This window comes from Narcine bancroftii, chromosome 2 (assembly GCF_036971445.1).
Source record: "Narcine bancroftii isolate sNarBan1 chromosome 2, sNarBan1.hap1, whole genome shotgun sequence".
Lineage (NCBI taxonomy): Eukaryota > Metazoa > Chordata > Chondrichthyes > Torpediniformes > Narcinidae > Narcine > Narcine bancroftii.
In genome coordinates, this window is record NC_091470.1 from 37,318,068 (window position 1) to 37,341,228 (window position 23,161).

General features: G+C 38.6%; 1 protein-coding gene across 3 annotated transcripts in view; it reads left to right on the forward strand.

The window, feature by feature from the left end:
* Positions 1 to 23,161, forward strand: part of LOC138753387 (echinoderm microtubule-associated protein-like 5) — a 182,360-nt gene that overhangs the window by 41,598 nt on the left and 117,601 nt on the right. For all 3 annotated transcript variants that reach the window (XM_069916317.1, XM_069916318.1, XM_069916315.1), the window contains exons 4-6: positions 8,269 to 8,337; positions 11,422 to 11,607; positions 13,016 to 13,151. In XM_069916317.1, coding sequence (XP_069772418.1) covers positions 8,269 to 8,337; positions 11,422 to 11,607; positions 13,016 to 13,151 — 391 coding nt within the window. The remainder of the gene's footprint in view (positions 1 to 8,268; positions 8,338 to 11,421; positions 11,608 to 13,015; positions 13,152 to 23,161) is intronic.

Sequence of the window (23,161 nt, forward strand, 5' to 3'; positions counted from 1 at the left end):
CCTCCTCAGCGACAAGATCTCCATCCTCAACCGATGGTCAGAACACTTCCAATCTCTTTTCAGTGCCAACCGCTCAGTCCAAGATTCCGCCCTGCTCCAGCTCCCTCAACAGCCCCTAAGGCTAGAGCTGGATGAGGTTCCCACCCTGGATGAGACATATAAGGCAATCGAACAACTGAAAAGTGGCAAAGCAGCAGGTATGGATGGAATCCCCCCAGAAGTCTGGAAGGCTGGCGGCAAAACTCTGCATGCCAAACTGCATGAGTTTTTCAAGCTTTGTTGGGACCAAGGTAAACTGCCTCAGGATCTTCGTGATGCCACCATCATCACCCTGTACAAAAACAAAGGCGAGAAATCAGACTGCTCAAACTACAGGGGAATCACGTTGCTCTCCATTGCAGGCAAAATCTTCGCTAGGATTCTACTAAATAGAATAATACCTAGTGTCGCCGAGAATATTCTCCCAGAATCACAGTGCGGCTTTCGCGCAAACAGAGGAACCACTGACATGGTCTTTGCCCTCAGACAGCTCCAAGAAAAGTGCAGAGAACAAAACAAAGGACTCTACATCACCTTTGTTGACCTCACCAAAGCCTTCGACACCGTGAGCAGGAAAGGGCTTTGGCAAATACTAGAGCGCATCGGATGTCCCCCAAAGTTCCTCAACATGATTATCCAACTGCACGAAAACCAACAAGGTCGGGTCAGATACAGCAATGAGCTCTCTGAACCCTTCTCCATTAACAATGGCGTGAAGCAAGGCTGTGTTCTCGCACCAACCCTCTTTTCAATCTTCTTCAGCATGATGCTGAACCAAGCCATGAAAGACCCCAACAATGAAGACGCTGTTTACATCCGGTACCGCACGGATGGCAGTCTCTTCAATCTGAGGCGCCTGCAAGCTCACACCAAGACACAAGAGAAACTTGTCCGTGAACTACTCTTTGCAGATGATGCCGCTTTAGTTGCCCATTCAGAGCCAGCTCTTCAGCGCTTGACGTCCTGCTTTGCGGAAACTGCCAAAATGTTTGGCCTGGAAGTCAGCCTGAAGAAAACTGAGGTCCTCCATCAGCCAGCTCCCCACCATGACTACCAGCCCCCCCACATCTCCATCGGGCACACAAAACTCAAAACGGTCAACCAGTTTACCTATCTCGGCTGCACCATTTCATCAGATGCAAGGATCGACAATGAGATAGACAACAGACTCGCCAAGGCAAATAGCGCCTTTGGAAGACTACACAAAAGAGTCTGGAAAAACAACCAACTGAAAAACCTCACAAAGATAAGCGTATACAGAGCCGTTGTCATACCCACACTCCTGTTCGGCTCCGAATCATGGGTCCTCTACCGGCACCACCTACGGCTCCTAGAACGCTTCCACCAGCGTTGTCTCCACTCCATCCTCAACATCCATTGGAGCGCTTACACCCCTAACGTCGAAGTACTCGAGATGGCAGAGGTCGACAGCATCGAGTCCACGCTGCTGAAGATCCAGCTGCGCTGGATGGGTCACGTCTCCAGAATGGAGGACCATCGCCTTCCCAAGATCGTGTTATATGGCGAGCTCTCCACTGGGTACCGTGACAGAGGTGCACCAAAGAAAAGGTACAAGGACTGCCTAAAGAAATCTCTTGGTGCCTGCCACATTGACCACCACCAGTGGGCTGATAACGCCTCAAACCGTGCATCTTGGCGCCTCACAGTTTGGCGGGCTGCAACCTCCTTTGAAGAAGACCGCAGAGCCCACCTCACTGACAAAAGGCAAAGGAGGAAAAACCCAACACCCAACCCCAACCAACAAATTTTCCCTTGCAACCGCTGCAATCGTGTCTGCCTGTCCCGCATCGGACTTGTCAGCCACAAACGAGCCTGCAGCTGACGTGGACTTTTTACCCCCTCCATAAATCTTCGTCCGCGAAGCCAAGCCAAAGAAGAGTCCTATTAATCATGCACTCAAATTGATAAGATTGCAAAGTATTATATTCCAGGTTCAACCTGGACAATTCTATTTTCTGATCTTCTGTAGCATCTTTCTGAAATTCCTTTTCTAACTCACTAATCCGTTTCTCTAACTCAAGACTCTGATTTAATCGATTCTTTTTTATTTTAGAAGTATAACTAATTATTTGTCCTCTCAAATAAGCTTTCATAGTGTCCCATACTACAAATTTACTTTGAACAGAATTAGAATTTTCTTTCAAAAAGAAATTAATTTCTTTCAAAAAATCAATAAATTCCATATTTTTAACAGCATTATATTAAACCTCCAACGATAAGCCACTTGAACTTTCTCAGAGGTTATATATGTAAAGTATATCAGAGAATGATCCAAAATCACCCTACTTTTATATTCCGCTTGTTGTATTTTCCCCTGTAAATGTGCCGATACTTTAAAAAAAAAGTCAATCCTTGAAAACGATTCATGTCGAGCTGAATAAAAGGAGAAATCCTTCTCTGTCAGATTAAGATGTCTCCAAATATCCACTAAATTGAGATCTTTCATCAACGCTTCAACCTGAACTGCCATTTTAGATTTCTTAACTTTCTTTGGGGACTTATCCAATGAAGGTTCCAAAACACAATTAAAATCACCACCAACTAAAACATTCTCATTAGCCTGACCCAGATATAAAAATGCATCCAAAATAAATGTTTCATCATCTTCATTTGGGGCATAAATATTAAGTAAAGTCCATAATTCACTAAAAATCTTACAATTCAATTTAAGAATACATCCTGCCTTTTCCTCCATTGATTGTAATTCAAAAGATAAATTCTTATGTATCAAAATTGCTACACCTTTAGCCCTGGAATTAAATGAAGAAGAATATACATGCCCTACCCAATCCCTCTTCAATTTAATACTTTCTTTGATATTCAGATGTGTTTCTTGTAAAAAAAAAGTGACATCAATTTTCATTTTCTTAATGTACGCCAAAATACGCATATGCTTAATCGGACTGTTTAAACCCCGAACATTAAAAGTAGCAAACTTCAACTTTGACTTATCTACTAATATTACTAATGACCAATAATATCTCAAAAACTCAAATCAACGTAAATAGGCCCTCCAATAGGAGAAAAAGAAACCACAAATTAAAGACTAAATAAAATGAAAATAAAAAAAAAGATAAAGTTTAAAAAAAACCCCAACAGAAAACTACCAAAAGGTAGTAATCCCCAAACAAAACTTGGGTGTGGATCACCCACCAGTGGCTGATGACTAATAGAACATAGAGCAAATCTCTCCCACCCCAGCTGCAAATATATTCTTAAAGAAATTATTTAGGAACAGAATTAAATTCTATATCAAAGGAAGGAGAAAATTTAAAGTGATTCTAAACTACTTTTGTGCCATTTTCATAGATTATGGGCAGTTTTATCTCAATATGTAGATTTCTGGAACAATAAACAAAGGTTAATTTTTTAAATGGGTGAATTAATTTCTGCATTTGATAATTCAAGCATCTGTGCTTAGCAATCTGAATTATACTTTTATTTACCGTAAGTAAAGCAATGGGCCAGAGCTTGCTCTAAAATGCTAGCACTTCCCCAAACTTCCAGCATTTCTCAGATCTGTGCTATCAAGTGTGCTGTATATTACCGGCACAATCTTGCTGCAATTGGGAATCTGCCCATTGATCTGCCCGCAAATTACCCTGTGCAGGACAGAAAGTCCATAATTTTAGTAGAATTAAATGTTTATATGGGGTGAGCAAATGATGGTTGATTTTCATTTCTTGAATCAAAGTTTTTTTTAATGTAAACATTTTGTTTTCAAATTTTTCTTCTTAATTGTTTAATTGCCTTTGAATAAATTAAATTTTTAAAGTGTTTAACATGTTGAAAGATTTTAACCATTTCTCTGTAGAGGGCATGAAAAGTTTTTTTTATGCAGGGCTTGTTCTTCACCCCCAACCCCCCCCCCCCCCCCACTACCTTTTGTACATTCACCATATTGTTACACTAAGCAAGGTGCAGTTTGCTGAAAGACCTTGATATTTAGGATGTGGTCAGCAATTAGCATCTTGTTAATACCAGTGGATATTACGAAAAGTAAGTAAATGCTTTATCACGTTCTTCAATGCCATAGGCAATGAGTTCTGAGCTGTTTTATATAGAAATGTGATATATGTTTTAGTAAGAAGAATGAGAAGGAAAAATTTAATGTAATTATATAAGTATTTCGAGAAGAAGTTGAGAAGACAGTTGGAAAAAATAAACAAAGGATGTTAGCTTGTTGAATGGAACCACAAGTGTATAAAAGCTATTTTCTCTTTAAAAAAGATGCTAGTTAGTCATCAACTCCTGCATCGTGGCTAATTCTGACACACTGCCTTCCGAAGGATATTAAATCCTTAGAGTGACCATTAATTAACTGAGGGGAAATATAAAGGACTATCAAGGTTATGAAGAAAGAATAGGTGGGATATTAAAAATAGTGAAGAAAGAAATCTTAATTTTATCTATTTTCTATTCAACATTAATTTTGGCTATATTATGAGGAATGGATTAACTGTTAATTCAATATAATCATAGCATTTGATGTTTTGAATGGGATAAGTACTTCTGATTTACAATTTACATGTGATATGTATATGATATGATTTGATTTATGTTATTAATTAGGACCATGTATAAAAAGTTTTTATCTATTAAACTCAATCATTTTTTTTAAAAAAAAACTGGAGAAAATTAGCTCTTGCCTTGCTAAATGATTCTATTTTTAAAACAGAAATTTCATTTGTGTACTTTAAAGATCTGATACATTAAAGATGCCTCTGAGTTGGAGAAATGGATCAAAGTAGTACAACTTGCTGCTTTTTTTATAATTAGTCTCTTTGCATTTTTTAATTTTGAATTTTTTTTAAAAACTGAAATTCATAAATTTCAGATGGAAATGTTTTCTTCGCATTGAATATATATGAAAATGTAAATTTAAAAAAAAACCCTTTATGCCATCAATGAATTGATTCATATTCAAACATAATGAAGAACAAAAAACTTTTATTCATACAAGAGTTTCAGGATATGTCAGTGGCCTTCACAACCAATCAAACATACCAATTATTCGACGTATTGTTCTATCCCACAAGAAAGAGGCAGCTGACTAAACAATTTTTTCACGACATCGGCTGATGCATCAGCACCAGGAGAACTTCATCTGTTTCTTCGAAGATTGTCTTCAATCCAGTTGATAGACAGAGGGCCTTGATTTAATGACTCATTCTCAGGACTGCTTCTCTGACAGTACAGAGCAGTTGTGCATTGAAATGTCAATTTAGATTGTGTGTTCAAGTCATGGAAGGGTTCATCCATTAACGCTTGATTCAAAGATGAGTCCTTGAGCTAAGGATGGCACAATAGAAGACATTATTGGAGACACGAGACTGCAAGTGCTGGATCCTGAAGCAAAAAAGATAAACTGCTATAAGAATTTGGCAAGTTAAGCAGCATCTTTGGAGACAGTTTGGAACCCAACATCAGGGCAGCATTTATTATTGTAGCTTCTGTCTTCTCATGTGGGTTTACAGCATTTACTGGATTTGACTAAGGTTTCTCATAATGAATAGCATTTCATCAGTGTAGGAGCTCCTGAGTCATTATGTATCTGACCTTTAAGCAATATCAAACTTAACTCCTTAATTAGCAGTAATTTACAGAAAAACTAAATGAATTCTCCTTGCAGGTAGAAGTTTCCAAAAATGAATTGTTTTATTCCTGGCGGTGTTTTGTGGTGCTGTGCTGGCTGGCTTTATTGGAGTGTTTGACTGCACCCATTATTTCTTGGAAAATGACCATCAGTTCCATTTCCTGGATGATAAAATAATTCTTAATCAACAGTGGACATTTCAATGATGCTCAAGGGATTTATGCCTGGAGCCAGAGGAAGTGTCAAGGTACCAAATGAGTATTTCACATTGGTATTCACCAAGGAGAAGGACATGGAGGATGCTGATATACTACGGCATGTCAATATTAGGTAGAAAGAAATCTTAAATAACATTAAGGTGGTTAATTCTACAAGGCAGATGGGGTCTGTCCCATGCTATTGAGAGGTAAGAAGATTGCTGGGGCATGAAATAAATCTTTGTATCATCTTTAGTCAAAGCAAGGCTTCAGAAGACTGAAGAATTGCCAGTGTTATTCCTTTGTTTAATAAAGGCACTTGGGATAATATTGCAAATTTTAGCTAATGAGCCTTTGTAGTAGAGAAATTGGGGGTTCTTTGGATTAGGATTGATTTACATCTGTAAAAATATGGGCCTATTAAAGATGATCAGCATGGCTTTGTGCGTGTGTGGGGCGGATCATTTTATAAAGTAAATTGAATTTTTTTGAGGAGGTGAAAAAGATGGTTACTGAGGATAGTGAGCAGATAATGTATACGTGACTTCAGTAAAACATTCCTCATGGTAGGCTGTTTCAGAAGTTTATGCACATGGAATTTAAGGATATTGTAGAGTGGAATCCAGTGTAATTCTCATTGAAGTTCAATGACTCATGGTGTTCTGTGGGGATTAGTGATTTGTGCTAGGGCTACTTTTTGTGATCTTTTATATTTGTATGTGTGCAAAGTCTGCAGACATTGTGATTGAAGTAAAATCACAATAATGGAGCAACTCAGCAGGTCAGTGTACTTTAAAGTTTATCACAAACAGTGGCCCTAGCACTAATGATTATGAATATATATGTATATAGATCTGTGTGTTCATGGGCTAAATAGTAACTTTGCACACAACACAAAAATTGGTAGAATTGAGTTGTGGATGGTTAAGAAGTTGTTAAAAAAAAATGCAGCAGAATTCAGATCTATTAGAAATACATGTGGAGAAATGTAGATGGAATTAATCTGGATAAGTGTGAGGTGTTGAATTTTGGGAGGTCAAATGCAAGGGGTAAGTCCACAGAAAATGGGATGACTGGAGCATTGATGTACAGGGGAATCTTGGGTTGCATGTCATAACTCTGAAGTTGCAAGTTGGGTTGTAAGGAAGATGTATAGTATACTTGCCTTTATCAGTCTGGGCATTGAGTATAAAAGTTCCAAAGTTGTCTTGCAGTTTCTTTGGAGTTTTGGTTGCTGTATTACTGGAAGGATGTAAAGGCTTTGAAGTGGACGCAGAAGAGATTTGCCTGGATTAGAGTATAGCTAAAAGGAGAAGTTGGACAAACTTGGATTGCTTGTTCTGGAGTGTCAAAAGCTGAAGGGTGACCTGATAAATGTGTATGACATCTTGAAGCATATAGGTAGGGTAGATGGTAGGGTAGATTGGGAATCTTTTTTTTTTTGCAGAGTGGAAATGTTAAATATCAGAGGACATGGATACAAGATGAGAAGGGGAAAGTTTAAAGGAGATTTAAGTGGCAAGTTTTTTTTGCACAGAGTGGTGAGTGTTTGGAATGTGAAAATGTTTTGCCACTGATTTTTGATTGTTACTCAGCATTTGATCTCTCTCTTATCAGTGTCCAACAATAGTTGGCCAGTATTGGTGGATTCCAGTTGCCCTGATACTCGCAATGTCCTGATGAAACCTTTCACCATGTTCGTCACTGACTGCACCAAGATCAGCCGGGAAGTCGTTCAGGGGCACATGCAGAAAAATAACTATGCACTTCATAGTTTTGTATCCTTGAAGTCGACTTAAAGTCTTTTAAAAAAAAAAGTACACAATAGGAATATTTTATGGTGATTTTTGTGATCAATAGTTCAAAATCCATAGAATACCCCATAGGCATTCAGGAAGCAAAATTTTCATTGTCCAGTATTGTCAGAGTGGAGATCTAGGAAGACTGACTGTTTTGGTGCAATGAATGGGGATAGGGTGCAGCTTGATGAGTAAGTCAAGTTATTGGGTGTATTTAAGGCAGAGATCGATCTGTTCTTGATTAGCCATGGCATCAAAAGTTATGGAGAGGAGGCCGAGCAGTGGGGCTGAGTGGGAAAATGGATCAGCTCATCATTAAAGAACAGGGCAGACACAATGGGCTGAATAGCTCATTTCTGCTCCTCCGTCTTATGTTCTTAACTTACTGAGTCAATTTCATGGTGGCTGCCTTTAGTTCATTGTTGGATTGGCTGCAATTTCTAACCTATGTTAAAAGGAGAATCCTGTTCGAAACGTTCTGTTTGCAGGTACTGGAGATGAGAAATGTTTTTTTTTAAACGAATTGGGCAAATTAATGGTAGATTAAATTAATTTCCTTTAAGTGGTGCAAATGTTTTATAAATTTGATTGTATTTTTCTTGGGTTTTTTTTACAGATATTTGATGTTTCTTGGGACTTGCACCAGCCAAATAAAATGATCAGCTGTGGTGTAAAACACATCAAGGTATTAATAAATCAATTAGGGTATTTTTGTGTCTTCATTCCTCTAGCCTGGATTTTCAACATCAAAAAACTATTTGAATAAAGGGCCAAGCAAATGTATGACTTGTACATTGCTTTCTTCAGAGAGAGGATGACAGAAAGCAAAGCATTATTGGCCAACTAGCTTAACATTTATCACAGGGAAAAATGTTAGAAGCTGTTATTAAACTCAGTGAACAGGGCACTTAGGAAAATTGAAGGTAATCAGGCAAAGCCAATAAGATTATGTAATCAAGATGTCTTGATTGACCAATTTATTGAACTTCTTTGAAGAAATATTATTTGCTGAGGATAAATTAGATTTCCAGAATGTATTTGACAAATTCTTCAAAGGCCATTGGAAGAATAACATTTCATGGAGGAGGGAACGTTGGCATGGATAGAAGATTGTGTATCTAACAGGAAACTGAGCACCGGCAGAAATGTCTTTTTTTCTGGATGAGGTGAATGATATGCCACATGGATCACTGATGGGGCCTCAGTTTTCTACAATGTAGGTACAGTTGCTGAATTTGATTAGGACAAAAATATAACTGGGAAATAGATTGTAAAGAGGGCATAAGGAAATTACAATGGGTACAAAGATCGAGAAAAGGCAGTATAATATAGAGAAATGTTAAACTGGCATTTTGGCAGGAAGAATAAAAAGAAACATGTTATCTAAATGATGAGAGACTAGCTGCAGGGAATAGAATCTGAGCTCCCTTGTGCTGGATTTGCAAGTACAGGAGCAACAGGTAATTAGGAATGAGAATAGTGTTATCATTTGTGGCTTGGGCGATTGAATGCAAAAGTGGGAACTTAGTTTCATTTATGTGCAACACATCAGGAATAATGTGTTTAGTTTTAATCTCATTATTTAAGGAAGGAAGTTAATGTGTTCAAAATAATTCAGAGAAATTTTGCAAGGGTGCAACCTAAAATGAGAGTCAGAGGGGATTGCAGGTGAGGTGATTTTTCAATGAGAAAAGAAATTAAATGTATAATATCGCATGTGAAATTGAGAGGGATGAAGTGAAGAGATGGAATTTAGGGCCACTATTTTAAAATAAGATTCAAGGCATGGTTGAAGTGGGTCTTTGCCTTAGCTTAAAATAATTTAGATATTTGATAAATGAGGGATGATGACTTCTGTGAGTAGATTCAAATAGAGTTGAACTGACAAATTATATCAACCATAATCCTATGAAATGGCTGAGCAGGCTTGAAGTTCTAAGGTGCCAACTCCTGTTTCTAATCTGAGCTGTCTGTTGTATTCCCAAAACAGAGTAATTTAGAGTTTTGAATAATGCACCAAATTATTATTAAGTACCATAATCATAATGAGCTACAAAGGTCTTTATAAAGATTTAAATAGAATTATGATTAAATTGATGGGAATTAAAACTATACTTCCTTACGCTTCAATATTTTATAACCCTCGAAACATTGGATAAAAATTAATAGTGAACAGGTTTAACAAAGCTTTATCTTCCTGTCTAGGATAAAGCAAACAGGGAAAAGCAGAGTAGATTATTTTCCATTACAGAAAGTTTACTTTAATTATGGAGACACCATACTGCAAATGTTGGAATCTAAAGTAAAAACATATAGCTGGAGGAACTTTGGGTCAGGGCAACATCTGTGGAGGAAGAGGAATAGTTAATGTTTTGGTTTGATTCCCTGCAATTTGGCCACTTGAGTCTCTCTAAAGTTCAACAAATCTTCCTCTGCAGCATAATTTTCCTGCATGATCTCCATATTATTGTGATATCCAAAAATCTTTATCATTCAAAACAAAGATTTAAAACATCCTCCTGTGGTAAAGAGTTCGACAAATTCACCACCTTCAAAGTGAACAAATTTCTTCTCACAGTCATAAATAGCCTATCCTACTGTTTTGAGGCTGAGCCCACGAACCGTATTCTTCAACCAATGGAAAAATCCTCTCTGCTTCAACCCTATTGAACCCATGAGTTTTAATAAGGTCTTCATTCCTAAATTATAAAGAATTGGAAACTAGCATACTTAACCTCTCATCCGATCGCAAATCTGCCATCCCAGGAAAACACCAGGCAAATCTTCACTGTGCTACCACAGCAACAAATATCTATAGTATATCTTTTAGATAAGGATTCAAAATTGTATGCAATGCTCACCAGCACCCAATATAATTACAGTCAGATGAATTTAGGACAGTAACAGTAAAGGCCAACAAAATTCAAGTCTTAACAGTTTGCAGTTTCTGCATGTTCGCTTTGGATGATTTGTGCAAGAGCACCTAGGTTTCTGTGAACATGAACGCTGACCAATCTTCACTTTGTAAATAAAAAATCAACATGCTTTTCTTTTTAAAAAAGGTAATCTCGGTTCTCAATGTTGTTCTCCATCAATGTTGTACTAAGGGTTGAGGCAGTCTATCCCTGGCATGAGATGACGTTATCTCATGCCGGCTTTGAGAAGGTTTTGCTTTCACACTAGACCCTTGGCCGTTAATTCTTGGGACCACTTGCAAGTGTGAAAGGGGCTGAAGAGACCCCTCAGGATTAAATGAATTTTCAACTGTTTTAAATCAAAAATGGCACAAAATTAGGCAATTAGCTAAAAATAGTCCTTTCATAATAACAAACATTAACAACAATTATCAATAGCTAGATTTTGAAGTCAGTGATGAACTTTGATTTTGTGAGCAAGTATGTATTAATATGTGTGGTGTGAATATCCCTTTCTCTGACAGACACTGCTATGCAGCAATGCAAACAGAATTTTCATTTCATGTGATTTCAAATTAGGTAGGCACCAAATCTCATTAAAAATATTTTGGCACAAAAAAGCGAAAGTTTTCAGCTGATATTTTGAACATGTTAAGAACAACTTAAGGCAATTAATTGAAGGAGAAGGTTTAAATTATGCTAGAAACAAATATCATAAATCAACTTGTTTGTCATCACAAATTTTGGACTTCAAAATGATTTGGCATTAAATCTTACAGCAGAAACAATCTAAAAATAAAAATCTGTGGACATATTGTTGAAAGCTGGAGTTGTTTTTCTTTTCCTTTTTTCAGTTTTGGAGTTTGTCTGGGAATACCTTAACTGCAAAGCGAGGTGTATTTGGCAAAACTGGAGAGCTGCAGACTATTTTGTGCCTGGCCTGTGCGCGAGATGAGATTACTTATTCAGGGGCATTAAATGGTGATATTTATGTATGGAAAGGGATTAATCTTGTGCGAACTGTCCACAATGCACATGGAGTAAGTATGCATGCTTAGATCTCTATTTTTCTGAAGTGAGAATGTGCAAAACCATGAAATCTGTCAACCTCCTTTACTGTTCAATTTTGCAGCCTCCTTTTAGAACCTGGCATTCAAATATTTGAATATGATCAATATTTTATGGTTATGCTTATTCCACTGAGCTTGAATTGTTTATTTCAGTAAAGGTAGCAGAGAATCTGAAAGCGTGCAAAGGATCTAAAGTGAAAAAAATTGCCAACACAAAATTTTGCATGTGAAATACTATTCTGAAGGTTCAACTGTTTTTCTTCCCTCACTAACAGAAGCCAATGTGTTTGGAGTATTTACATGCTTTGAAATTTAATTCAGTAGTAAAGTCAAGGTGATATTAATCATGACCTTGCAGTGTTTCCCGTGCTGAGACTGTGCAGGGGGGGTGGTGGTGGGCGATGCAAAGATGACTTGTGTTGGGAAGTGATAGTTTGGGTTTACCCAAACCCTGCTGAGTTTTAATTCAACATGTGTCTAATTGTTTCTAGTAATTTCCTGCCTGTAAGGTCTGTTGAAGGACAGGTTTGGTTCTGTGTCGAACAGAAAATACCGCAGGTAGTGAACCAACCCCTGGGATGGTGAATCTGTAAGGGAGTGGGTGTTGCAGAGATTGTGAGGTAAGGGGAGGGTGGTTGAGAAGTGAGGGATGAATGTTACCCATTGGTGTAAAAGAAAGCGCATTTCTTTCTTGTGGCTCATCCAGAGCTATCCATTATTGACTTTCACACTGTAGACCTTGCCACACTTCAGCTACATAGTTTACTGAAGCTTGTTATTCAAAAGTTAAACCTGGAAGACTGAGGCGTGTTATTAAAATGACCATCACCTGCTGGGTGTAAGATGCAGCGGCTTCTCTGTCTCATGTGCAGTTTGTGAAGGTCTGCTGTGAGCATTTCCTTCCACACTTAATTAACTACAATCAAAAATTTTTTCTCTCCTTTTCACTCTGTCTCTACATACTGTCTCCAGCCTCCTGTTAGAAAGCAAAATAAATTAGATGGGTAAATTGGCAAAGTTCTAATCCAGTCAACAAAATATTAAGTCTTGACAAACAAATGAAATACTGATGGAAGTCAGTGGGTAAATAGCTTTCAAAAGATGATTCAGACCAAAGCACTTCATCAATAGCAAAAAATGGGCAGATGCCCAGCTACGTCATATTATTATTAAAATAGATTTTCTTTGGATTGTTGGTCTCTGCACTGAGTTTTAAAAGTAATAAATGAGTGTACAGTATTTGCAAATTCATATCAATAAAGTGGTGACATTAATATTAAAAATTGCCCTCTTTGAATTTTGGCAAATTAGGATCATATTATTTATGCTTAATTTTATAGATTTAATATATTAACATTTTGTTTACAAATTCATTCAGTCAGGAATCTTCAGTATGAATGCCTGTGAAGAGGGATTTGCCACAGGAGGCCGTGATGGTTGTGTTCGCCTTTGGGATTTGAGTTTCCAACCCATCACTTTAATTGATCTCAGGGAAACTGATCAAGGATACAGAGGTGAGGATAACCTGTTTTTAAAATCTTTATTTCACTTCATAACAAAGTAAGTTGACTGAGACTGTCCTTGGGTTATGCAACTACATTTCTTGAGTTGCCAGGAAATAAGTGATTTTTGAAAAAGTATTTGCTCTTTACAGTGTGACAGATTATACTATATTTTATATTGTATATGGATATGTTTTAAAGGAGATAAATTGTGGCAGGATTTTTAGTGTAGGTCACATACAAACACTTCAAAACAGATCTCATTTAAAATGCCAGCGCACTGCTCAAGCCAGACAGTCCAGGCTCTGGGTGCCTTTATAAAAACTTTGAAGGATGCCTATAAGGACTTCACAAGTAGGTGTTAATTGGACATGCTGTGGAGAAATGGATTATTGTTTTGGAAAACAACAGATGAACGAACTCAGAAGATTAGGTATGGAACCACAGTCTAGCTAAGTGCAGTTGGCTGTTCTAAGAGGGTCATGTGGTTTTCTTTGAGTGAGAGAGAAAGAGAATTCAGTTCTCTTGGAACTTGGCAAGCTAGCAAGCTTGTGGAAAAACCCCATTTTGAAGATGGGTTGTGAGTTCTTAGTTCAGCTTGGTCAAAGCCCTTGTGGTTCATACAAGAGGAGAGGACTGGCTGCATAATGTTTAACTTGAAATAAGGGAAACAAAAAGGAACTCTGTGGTAACCTGAAAGAAATAAGTTATCAGCTGGAAAATCCTAATGCAGCAAGTTTCTTCAGTAAGACAGTGAAGTGGCTGATCAGAAGAAATTAGTTGTGGGTGTCCAACAAGCAACAAATCACTTTGAAAACCATTAAGAACCTTCCTGAGTGGTAACTGTTTACCTTTTGAGCACTAAAGCCTGGTGAAATTCATAAATGTCAAATTCTGAGCGCAGTATAAGAATTGCCTGCAACCAGTGAACTTGGAGGAGTGAGAATTGAGATTGGACTGTGAATCAAATAACTTTTCTGAACTTATATACACGTGCTTAGGATTAGAAGGGGATTAATAGTAATAAGTTTGATCCTGTTTTCATGTTTAAAGATAATTGAAAGCAACTTTTGTTTAAGTACCATTTGTCTTGGTGAATTTTTATTGCTGCTGGGTTTTGGGGTCCTCTGGGCTCATATCAACAGTGAAACATAAAAGTCTTCAGATGCTGTAATTGTAGTAAAAACACAAGCCTCCTAGAGGAACTCAATAGATCTTAGTGTCCATAGAAGGCAAAGATATGTAACCAATATTTTGGGCCTGAGCCCTACATCATGGTATGAGCAAAATGCAGGCAGGTGCCTGAATAAAAAGACTGGGTGAGGCCAACAGACAAAAGGTGATAATTGGGCATGGATAGGAGGAGAGGAGAATTGATCCAGGGAGGGTTGTGGCTCTATAAATGCAGAGATGGAGAAACATGAAAGTCTGCAGCTGCTGTGATCATTGTAAAAACACAAAAATGCTAGAGAAACTTGGCACGTCTCGCAGCATCCATAAGAGGTAAAGATATATTACCGACATTTCAGGCCTAAGCCCTTGTGTCATCCAACTCTGCATTGCTCCACATCAGAGTGAACTCCAGATAGTGTATTAGTCATCTGCAATACACTGCAGACCTTGCCACACTTCAGCTGCAGAGTTTATTCAGGCCTGTAATTCTGTTTGGTCAAGGTTAAACCTGAAAGACTGAGGCATGTAATTAAAATGAACCAGTCTCCTGCTGGGTAAAAGTTGCAGGAATCTCTCCTCGTGTACAGTTTGTGAAGCCCTGCTGCAAGCTTGAATGACTACCATTTTTTTCTTTTTCATTCTATCTCCTCTGTCCCTACATTCTGTCTTCAGCCTCCTATTAGAAAGGAAAATAGATAAGAAAATGTGAGAAGTTCTAGTCTAATTAATGAAACATTGTCTTGAGAAACACAAAATATTGATGTTACTCAGTGGGTCAGTCAGCTCCCATGTAAAGCCAAAGTATGATCAAAGATTCAGGCTAAAACCCTTCATCAGGAATAGCAAGAAACGGGCAGTGTCCAAGTAGGTCTTGTCAAGGTTAAAATTGCTTTTCTTTGGATGGTGTTTCCTGCACAGATTTCTAATGCTCCACCAATAGTAATATTGTGAATTGGTAATTCCTTTTTGTCAAAATGTTATACAGTAAAACCCCTAGTATCCTGCACCTATGGGAATTGGTAGATGTTGGATACATGTATTTTCCATTTGCTGGAGACTTACACTTACAATACCTAACTAATTCGCCTGCATTAGGAATGAACAAAAGTCAAAAATACTATACTGTACTTCCACTGAACAAACTTTACTTGCATGAATATGTAAACCTTAAACCATTCTACTTTATTTTCAATCACATTCTTTGAAAACATTTAATCTTCATGCATCTTCAGGTTCCTCACCATCCACAGAGCTTCCCGAAAGGTGAACAATAAAATGATAGATAATTAAACCCCCCTCCTAAGTTTACAAGTAAAGCCTCTGATAAGGACAGCTCTTACCAAGCAGTGATGAGTGGACATTTGAATCACCCCAGTGATGAGCTGTATCAATCAGCTTTTCATCCTGGGTGATATCATTACTGATTCACACAACTTTATTCAGACAACTGCTTCGAACAAAGCATGACCAAGGCATCCCACTGGCTGAATATTTGCTCCCATCTTTACCAAAGGTTTATGTGTTACATCAGAGAACATTTACTTCTACAATTTTAAACTTGTATATTTTACTTTTTAATTATTTTAAATTTTAAATTTATTTTCTTTGATTTTTTTTTGCCAGTTGCTTGAAGCTTTGGTTGCTTGAATTCTAGATACCAGAGGTTTTGGTATATAACTAATAACTCCATGTAGACAAAACTAAAACTGTCAATAGAACTAATTTCAGTTATGAAGAGTGTTCTAATTAGGAAAAGGCTCTGTTCACTACCCAATAAAGCTAGGACAGGTTTAATTGAATTAACCCCAAATACAGGGGGTACCTGGAACAGAAACTCCAACACATTTTGAGGGAAAACTAACAGTTCTATCTGACTCCACTATTTTGATTTCTCCTTTACCTACTCCTGTTCTTTTTTATGAAACCCATTTCCCCCCCTCCCAATAGTCTCTTCATTAACCTCTCCCACCTTCTGTTTAATACTATCATTTCTTGGCTCCACCCCAGCTTCTTAACCAAACCACCTCTAAATATCACCTCTAAATATGAATAAATGGTCCCGACCCAAAACGTTGACTGACCATTTCTATTCACAGATACTGCCTGACCCACTGAATTCCTCCAACTTCTTTCTCCATTCTATTCCAGCACCTGCAGTATGTTTTTCCTATTACTTAATGTGTTATCTGCAAAATAATTGCAACTCCTATATTTACATTCAAGTTGTAAATGTATATCACAAACATGAAACAATTTTGCTGTACTCCAATGGCCACAGACTTGCAACTAGAAAGCCGTCCTTCTACTATTACCCTCCACCTACTAGTTAAATCAATTTTGGTTGCAATTAGTCACCTTGTCTTTAATGCTGTTACATTGCAGACCAGCAGTAATAGTTATTATTTTTCTTTTAAAGCAATATTTATTAATAACTACTAATAATATAATAACTTAGCTAAACTAATCCAAACTATGCATGAATATGTGTGTGTGTGACCCAAACCATTACAGCTTATGCACAATTTCTGGAAAGTCGTTCCAGATTTGAGACTTGGAAATCCATAATTGAAATGCAAACTTTTAAACTGATACCCAGAAGTAATCATAAAGGAGGTGGGAGAGACTGAGTGACTGGACTGGTGAAAACTCACGAAACCTTGGTTCTAGTTTCTTGCTGAGTAATCTTCTTTCAAATGAAAGGTTGTCACAACTCCCCTTTTCCTTGTATAGGGGAAATGAAATGAGTGACTTCCACAATGCTTCCAAAGCCCAGTCTCGGGTCAGTCAAAATGTCCATTACTTAGGACACAATCCAATGCAGCAATTCTTCTGATTTTAAAAACCCAGATACGGGTCAAGCAAAGTGACCTTTCCTTTGGTCACGGTGGTTTAATAATTCCCCTTGCTGGGAGAATCAACAGAATTGTCCATTTCACACAGTCATTCCACCTCCGTGTTCATCAGATGGCTAGTGGTCAATAATAAAATCCTGTTTCTTTAAGTGTTCCACTCACATAACTCTCTCATCACCCGTTTTCCTGGATAAACAACCACTGTTCTTTCTCTTCCTCCAGAGCATCAACTTTGTTTATAGTTTATACTTGATAGTGCCATCCAGTCTCACCACAATTGTGAATGTTTGCAGCCTGTACTAACCCTTAAAGTGGCAGTCACACTAAATGAAATGTGAGCTCATAATAATACCATTTCCCTTAACTTTCCACAACTTAACCCACCTTCTGGAACCTTGACAAATGCCTTGCTAAAGTGCATATAAACAATATCTCCCATCTACCTTAACCAATTTTCGATATCTCCTCAAAAAAAACTCAAATTAGTGAAGCAAAACCATGCCAACTATCCCTGATCAATTTTTGCCTTCCAAATGTACATAAATATTATTGTATTTTCTAATTCTCTTGCCCTTGCTCTCACTAAGGGATACTATACTATATCAGTTAGCCTAAGGGAACATCATTAGGATGAGGGAGAAAATGCATATTCCAGACTGATCGGGATTGAATCAGAGTCCTTGCAAAACTTTGTAGTGGCAGCACCATCTGCTGCATTATTGACCCATTGGAAAGAACAGCATGGTCCATGGTTAGGAGAATCGAGATTTATTGTCATGAGCAAGCCATGAAATTCGTTGTTTTACAGCAGCATCACAGTGTAAACATTCATATTATAACCATCTTATGACATTACTATATAAAAATAATAATAATAGTGGACGAAAAGTAAGGCAGTGTCTTTGGTTCATTGATTATTCAGGAATCTGATGGCAGCGGGGAAGAAGCTGTCCTTGTGCTGCTGAGTGGTCATCTTTAGGGTCCTGTACCTTTTCCCCAGTGGTAGCAGAGTGAAGAGGGCATGGCCTGGGTGGTGGGGTTCTTTGAGAATAGAGGCTGCTTTTTAAAGACACCGCCTCATGTAGATTTACTTGATGGAGTGAAGTCTGGTGCCTATAATGTTGCAGGCTGAAAACCTCTGGAGTCTATTCTTGTCCTGGGCAGTGATGCAACCAGCCAGAATGCTCTCCACAGTACACCTGTAGAAGTTTAGGAGCATCTTCAGTGACATACCGAACTTCCTCAGACACCTCACAAAGTGTGGCCACTGGCCAGGCACCTTTGTGATTGCATCAATGTTGAGGCTCCAGGACAGATCCTCAGAGATATTGAAACCCGAGAATTTGAAGATCTTGATCTTCTCCAGGGCAATAGGTGATGTTAAGACTGAAAACTTACAGAATGGCTTTTGAACAGTGTTAAAGACAACAATATTGGAATAATTTGCTACCACAGCCATATTTAATTCCTCTTGTACCCTATCACCTGTTTAACCCGTCACCTCTTGCTTCATCTCCATCCCCCACCCACCTCGGTTATATTTGATATCACCCCTTCCTTCCTTCTTTTAATCTAGATTGCATTGTTGACTGATCTTTTCACGGATGCTTCTTGACCCTTTGAAACTGTTCAGCTTCTCTTTGTTCACTCAAGATTCATGCATCTGCAGGTTTTGTATTTCTCAATAACTTGAGCTGGATGGCTGCCATCAGCTTCAGTATTTTGTGATTGATTGTACATAATGTGGAACGTTGGTGATTGATTTGTAATTCTGCCCAAAAATGTAATGAACAGGTTTGTTTGTGGTCCTCAGAGCAAATTATTTTATGGTGCTGATTAGTGAAAGCGTCAAGGCATTTTCTAATTACTTGTCACAGATTTTGATGCAGAAATTGGCTGCTAGTGGAGAACTACACTCATTCCTGTTTCCTCCCTCATATAACATAGCCTTGCAAATTATTTTCCCTCAAACATCTACTCATTTCCTTTTTGAAAACTCTGACAGTTGCCAACACACTTAACAGAAAGTGAATTGCTAATTTTTGAGAAGTGTTTCCTTTCATCTCCACAATAACCTTTGCCAATTTCATTTAATCGATTGACTTTCCTTGAGGACTATCATCAAGCAAGCAAAGCCTCCTTCGACTTAGTCCAGACAGGTTATAATCTTGCACACCTCTACAAAGTCTCCTGACAACAACTGCCCCATGGGCTTGATCATTCTAGTCCCAACTAAATCCTTTGCACTTGGAACCATACTAGTAAATATTTCTTCACTCTGTTGAAGGTTCAGATCCTGAAAAGTTGGTGACCAGAGGCCAATGAATGATCCAGTTGAGGCCTTGGGTGATGATTCAACATCACCTTCCTGCTTTAATACTCTATTTAATGGTTTCAAAGGAGAAAGTGGCTTTGGAATGCAGAAGAATGAAATAACTCAAGCAAGAAAGGGAAATTTGTGTGGAACAAAATGGTTTTATTCTGAAACAGGTTACGAGTTAAAAGGATTGCAGAGGCAGGATGGGCTGAGAAATGAAATTGGGCAAATTAAGTAGTAGCAGAAGTAGAAATAATTCACAGGTTTCAATGAGTGAGACAAATTAAGAAGCAAAATATGTGATGTGGCAGGAAGCGCAGGCAACAGACTTATTTGGATAGATTTGCTAGTAGCTAACTTTAGGTTTCAATTGGGAGGAAAACCTGTAAGTGAAGAAAACATGCAAGTTACATTCAATAAAATTTAAACATAATCAGTGTGCCTGAATATAAAATGTAATCTTTATTTTTGTCTGTCTAAAAAGGGTATCAAGACATTTGGTACTGGAGCAAAATCTTAGTTGTTACAGCTTTATAATAAATGGAATGTTCGCTACATCACAATAATTTTTGACCTATACCTACTCTGTCCCATTACAGTTAAACTCCTGGTTAGATGCCAGATAAGTGAATTTTCCCGTTGCTTGAGACCGTGTAGCTTGATTGCGAACAAGTGGTGAGGTGTGCCAATTTTAAACTTCCATATTTTTTACCTATTTATTTTCCACAATATTTTTACCAGTTGCTTGAGCCTGCCGGTTGCTTGAATTCCATCTGACAGAGGTTTTGCTCTATTATGTTTTCATATAATAAAAAATTATGCTTACAGATGAGAACAATAACTGACATGTGATGCAATGGATAGATACTTGGTAAAGGTAGTGTAATGCAAAAAAATACAAGGTGATAGTATTTGGAGGCACCAATGTGAAAAATCATTATATTTTCAGCAAAATGGATTATTAAAAAGTGAAGTTGAACAGAGGAACATGTTACCTATGGAAGGAGGCAGTGCAATTTTTTGATTTTTTTGTTTAAAAAGCATATGAACAATATGGGTTTCTAACTCAAGGTATAAAATGTCTCCAATTTTGAGGAAGGACATACTAGCTATAGAGGGTGTGCAGCGCAGATTTACAAGGTTAGTTCCAGGGATGGCGGGGTTGACATATGCTGAAAGGCTAGAAAAACTGGACTTATATCTGATGGAGTTTAGAAGGATGAGGGGGGACATGACTGAGGTATACAAAATTGTCAGGGGGATAGACAGGGTGAAGTCGGATTACTTGTTCCCAATGATGGGGGAGACGAGGACTAGAGGGCATAGTTTAAGAATACAGGGTAGGCCCTTTAGGACGGAGATGAGAAAACATTTTTTTACCCAGAGAAGTGTGAATCTGTGGAATGCTCTGCCACAGAGGGTGATAGAGGCAGATTCGCTGATTATGTTCAAAAGAGAGTTAGATAAGACTCTAGTGGGCAAAGGAGTTAAGGGTTATGGGCTGGAAAGGGGTACTGATGGTAGTGATCAGCCATGATCTGTAAAATGGCGGTGCTGGCTCGATGGGCCGAAGGGCCTACTCCAGCTCCTATTGTCTATTGTCTATTGACAAATTTGTGAATCATTAGTTTGGCTTCAACTGGATTACTGCAGACAATTGGACAAGAGGAGGATTGCTAGAGTACTACTAGGGGTGTAATGTGGTGGGAACCATTAGGACTGCTTTCTTTGAAACAATAAAAGAGAAGATCCAATAATTTTGAGATGAGGATACACAAGAACACTGCAGTCAGTCCATCAAGAATCTGGGTGGGGGGACATGACTTGATAGTGACAATTGTGTGTCAAAGGACCTGGGCAGGCATAACATTCTAAATTGCTTTCCCCTGCATTTTATTTTGGTGATTTTGTAATTTTATTCTTGTAATTTTCCTCATTACTTTCAGTTTTCCATCCCTGTTGTAATCCTGGTGGCTCTACTTTGCAGGTTCAATATGACTTTAATGTTCTTTCCAAAATTGCACGTACAATGAACTGCTGGTGGAACTCAGCAGGTCCGGCAACATCCATCAGTAGAAATGGTGGATGATCCTTTCTGGTCAGGACCTCTCTGTTCATAGAACCTCGATAAGGGTTTGGACCTGAAACTTAATGCAAAAGACACACATGATAAACTTCAGATGTTTGAGAGCTGCAAAACATGAAAAAATATTACATACAAATTTTTACACTGACATTCACATTTTGTTACAAAAATTTGATATGTATATTAAAAAATACATGTACATGCTGATAATATTTATTCATGTATATAGTACTTAACCTGCTAATTTGTATTCATTTCAATAATCAAAAAATACACATATTAGTTATAGGTGAATTTTGTGGACCAATTTTTAGGGTAAAATTTAGGTGTCAACTGTCCACACTCCTGTTCGGCTCCAAATTATGGGTCCTCTACCGGCATCACCTACGGCTCCTAGAACGCTTCCACCAGCGTTGTCTCCGCTCCATCCTCAACATTCATTGGAGCGACTTCATCCATAACATCGAAGTACTCGAGATGGCAGAGGCCAACAGCAACGAATCCACGCTGCTGAAGATCCAACTGCGCTGGGCAGGTCACATCTCCAGAATGGAGGTCCATCGCCTTCCCAAGATCGTGTTATATGGCGAGCTCTCCACTGGCCACCGTGACAGAGGTGCACCAAAGAAGAGGTACAAGGACTGCCTAAAGAAATCTCTTGGTGCCTGCCACATTGACCACCACCAGTGGGCTGATATCGCCTCAAACCATGCATCTTGGTGCTTCACAGTTCACCGGGCAGTAACCTCCTTTGAAGAAGACCGCAGAACCCACCTCACTGACAAAAGACAAAGGAGGAAAAACCCAACACCCGACCCCAACCAACCAATTTTCCCCTGCAACCACTGCAACCGTATCTGCCTGTCCCACATCGGACTTGTCAGCCACAAACGAGCCTGCAGCTGACGTGGACATTATCCCTCCATAAATCTTCGTCCGCGAAGCCAAGCCAAAGAAGAAGAAGTACCTGCATTGTTCAGGGTGTTGAGAGCTCGGATGCCTGGGTGGTAAGTCTATGGTCTGGGCTTTGGGAGCTCTGGAGGGTGGATGGCTGGAGCCCAGGTGAGGTTCTGTGGTCGGAGCATTGGGAGCTCTAGTGGGCGAGGGTCTGCTTTCAGGGCATCAAGTTCTCTGATGGGAAAGTGGCCGGGATGTCGTGAACTTGGATGGGCTAACGGGAGGGGCCAATGTGAGAGCCTGTGGTAGGGGCGACGGGAACTCCAGAGGGTGGGCAACCTAGATTATACTTAAACTCTGCTAATTTCACTGTTTGTAACACAGCTGCATGCACCACATGCGATCTCAAGCTGCGGCCACCAAATCTATCAACATATTTCCTGAGTTGCACATATGTCAAAGTACCACATATGGCCACTCCCGACATAGACTAACTATTTCTAAACATGGTTGCTACCTGACCTGCTGAGTTCCTCCAGCAACTATGCTCAAAATTCCAGCATCTGCAATTCTTCTGTTTCTATAAAATTACACATTGTACTCTCACCATGACACAACCAAATCTTTGAAATGGCACCAATATATCTGTGCAACCTTGTAGTCGGTAGGTACACTTTGATTAAACCTGAATTGCCAA